At 45.0% G+C, this 1,783-nt stretch overlaps 1 protein-coding gene across 1 annotated transcript in view; it reads left to right on the top strand.

Moving 5' to 3' along the window:
- The first annotated feature begins 943 nt into the window (after positions 1-943).
- Positions 944-1,783, top strand: part of LOC104082787 (transmembrane 4 L6 family member 1-like) — a 10,746-nt gene continuing 9,906 nt past the window's right edge. The window contains exon 1 of the mRNA XM_009586031.1: positions 944-1,123. Coding sequence (XP_009584326.1) covers positions 953-1,123 — 171 coding nt within the window. The 5' untranslated portion in view covers positions 944-952. The remainder of the gene's footprint in view (positions 1,124-1,783) is intronic.

Raw genomic sequence — 1,783 nt, 5'->3', positions numbered from 1 at the left:
CAGCTATGCAAAGCCATAGCTTACACAGCAACCTGGTGTTGGTGGTAGTCGTGCTTTCAGCTGGAGGTCGGGCTGGAGACCTGCAGAGATCCCTTTCAACCAGTGCTTTATGTTGATTCTTTTAAAAGACCACTGTGAAATATTAAGCTGCTTTTTACACGTTGTGGCATGAAAATGAGGTGGGATGGCTTTGTGACCTGCCCTTACCAAATAGCCACAGGATTAGACATGCTTCCAGTTTTTCAGATATTTTAGCGTGGGTGCCAAACAGCCCCGTAACCTACAGTCTTCTCTGCAGAATAAGCATGTCACAGGAAACAGTAATGAAAGTTTCTCCAGTTCTTGCTGACAGTGTAGTTTTGACTGAAATAGAGAAAATGCAGCTGGTCGGTGCCCTGGTGAGGCTCCCCAGCCTGTCCCAGCGCCAAGGCAGGGTTGAACATTTCTGTGGCGTTTCTGGCAGTCATTTCCTTCTCTTCCAGACCTTCAGTGCAGGAGATTTCAAATCAGCTTCCCAAGACAGTGGTCCCAGACAACCCAGTGCAGCCACCTCCCCTTCCACCCAAGGCCTTAGCCCCACCGTGAAGTCTGCCAGCCAGGGTATCAGTTTGTGCGGCCGTGGTTGTATTACTGACGTTCCAAATGGACAAACAATTGTCCATTAACAACTAAAAGGAAACACTCTGTTCATTTCATACCAATACAGGTTTAGTCCTGGCAATTTTAAATAAATTCAGTTAAACATCCCGGTTTTTAATAATTCCATTTTAAATAAAGTCTCTGAAGGGAACAGGCTCTGTAGAACAGGATTATCTGTGCAAGTCTTAACTGGAACATTTCTTGCTTCAAAACCGATTCTTCTTTCATTAAAGAAGAAAACTGCTGAAATCCCATGCTCCCTGCGCTGCAGTAACCCAAACCTCCCTGCGTCTTTCCTCGACAGAGAGCTACCATGTGCACGGGGAAGTGTTCGAAGTGCATTGGGATCACCCTGTTCCCACTGGCGGCATGTGCCATAGTCTCCAACATCCTCCTGTACTTCCCCAACGGACGAGTTCTGCAGCTCAGCGAGATAACCGATCTGGTCTGGTTTTTCCATGGCATTCTGGGAGCTGGGATACTGGTAAGAGAGAAGTTTCTTATGGGGTGTTTTTTTGTTTTGTTTTGTTTTAAATTGAGGGCTAAGAAAACCTCTGTTAACAAAAAAAGTCATAGAAATATCTTTTGCATAAACATGTGAGCAGCTTAACTGGGAAGTTGGGGTTCAGGACTGAGAAAGTACATTCAAGACTGAAAAGGTCCCTAACCACAGGAATACAAGGTATTCCTGAAATAAATGTCAGGACTCCAAGTCAGGAGGAAGCAATAGGACTGACTTCTCACTGTGGAGAAGCGTGACATGGGTGTTCATGTCTCCATGAGTCAAAGCAAAGCTGAGGTCCTAAGCTGAGCTGGAGGTGGGAAGTTTTCACTATTTGCTGCATCCCCTCGTTACTCCTCTAACTGATTTTATGCTCACATAATTCACAAAAAACATTAAGGGCAAAATTGAAACATGTTTCAGTAGGTGTTCGTTAGAGACCCAGCCAACACTCAATGAATGTGGAGCCCCTGTGTTCTCAAACACCCACCTACCTCCTTTTGGGTTTGATCTGGTTTGTATGTGCTCTTCTATAACCAGTCCTCCATGCCACCACTCAGGAAAGATTGCTTTTATGTGAATATCCAAAGCTAGAAGGGAACATGTTTGGGAATACTGATCCTTCCAGTTCATTAGAAAGCC

The sequence above is a fragment of the Fulmarus glacialis genome, unplaced genomic scaffold, assembly GCF_000690835.1.
Source record: "Fulmarus glacialis isolate BGI_N327 unplaced genomic scaffold, ASM69083v1 scaffold19849, whole genome shotgun sequence".
Classification (NCBI taxonomy): Eukaryota; Metazoa; Chordata; class Aves; order Procellariiformes; family Procellariidae; genus Fulmarus; species Fulmarus glacialis.
This window is presented reverse-complemented; position numbering and strand designations above follow the sequence as displayed.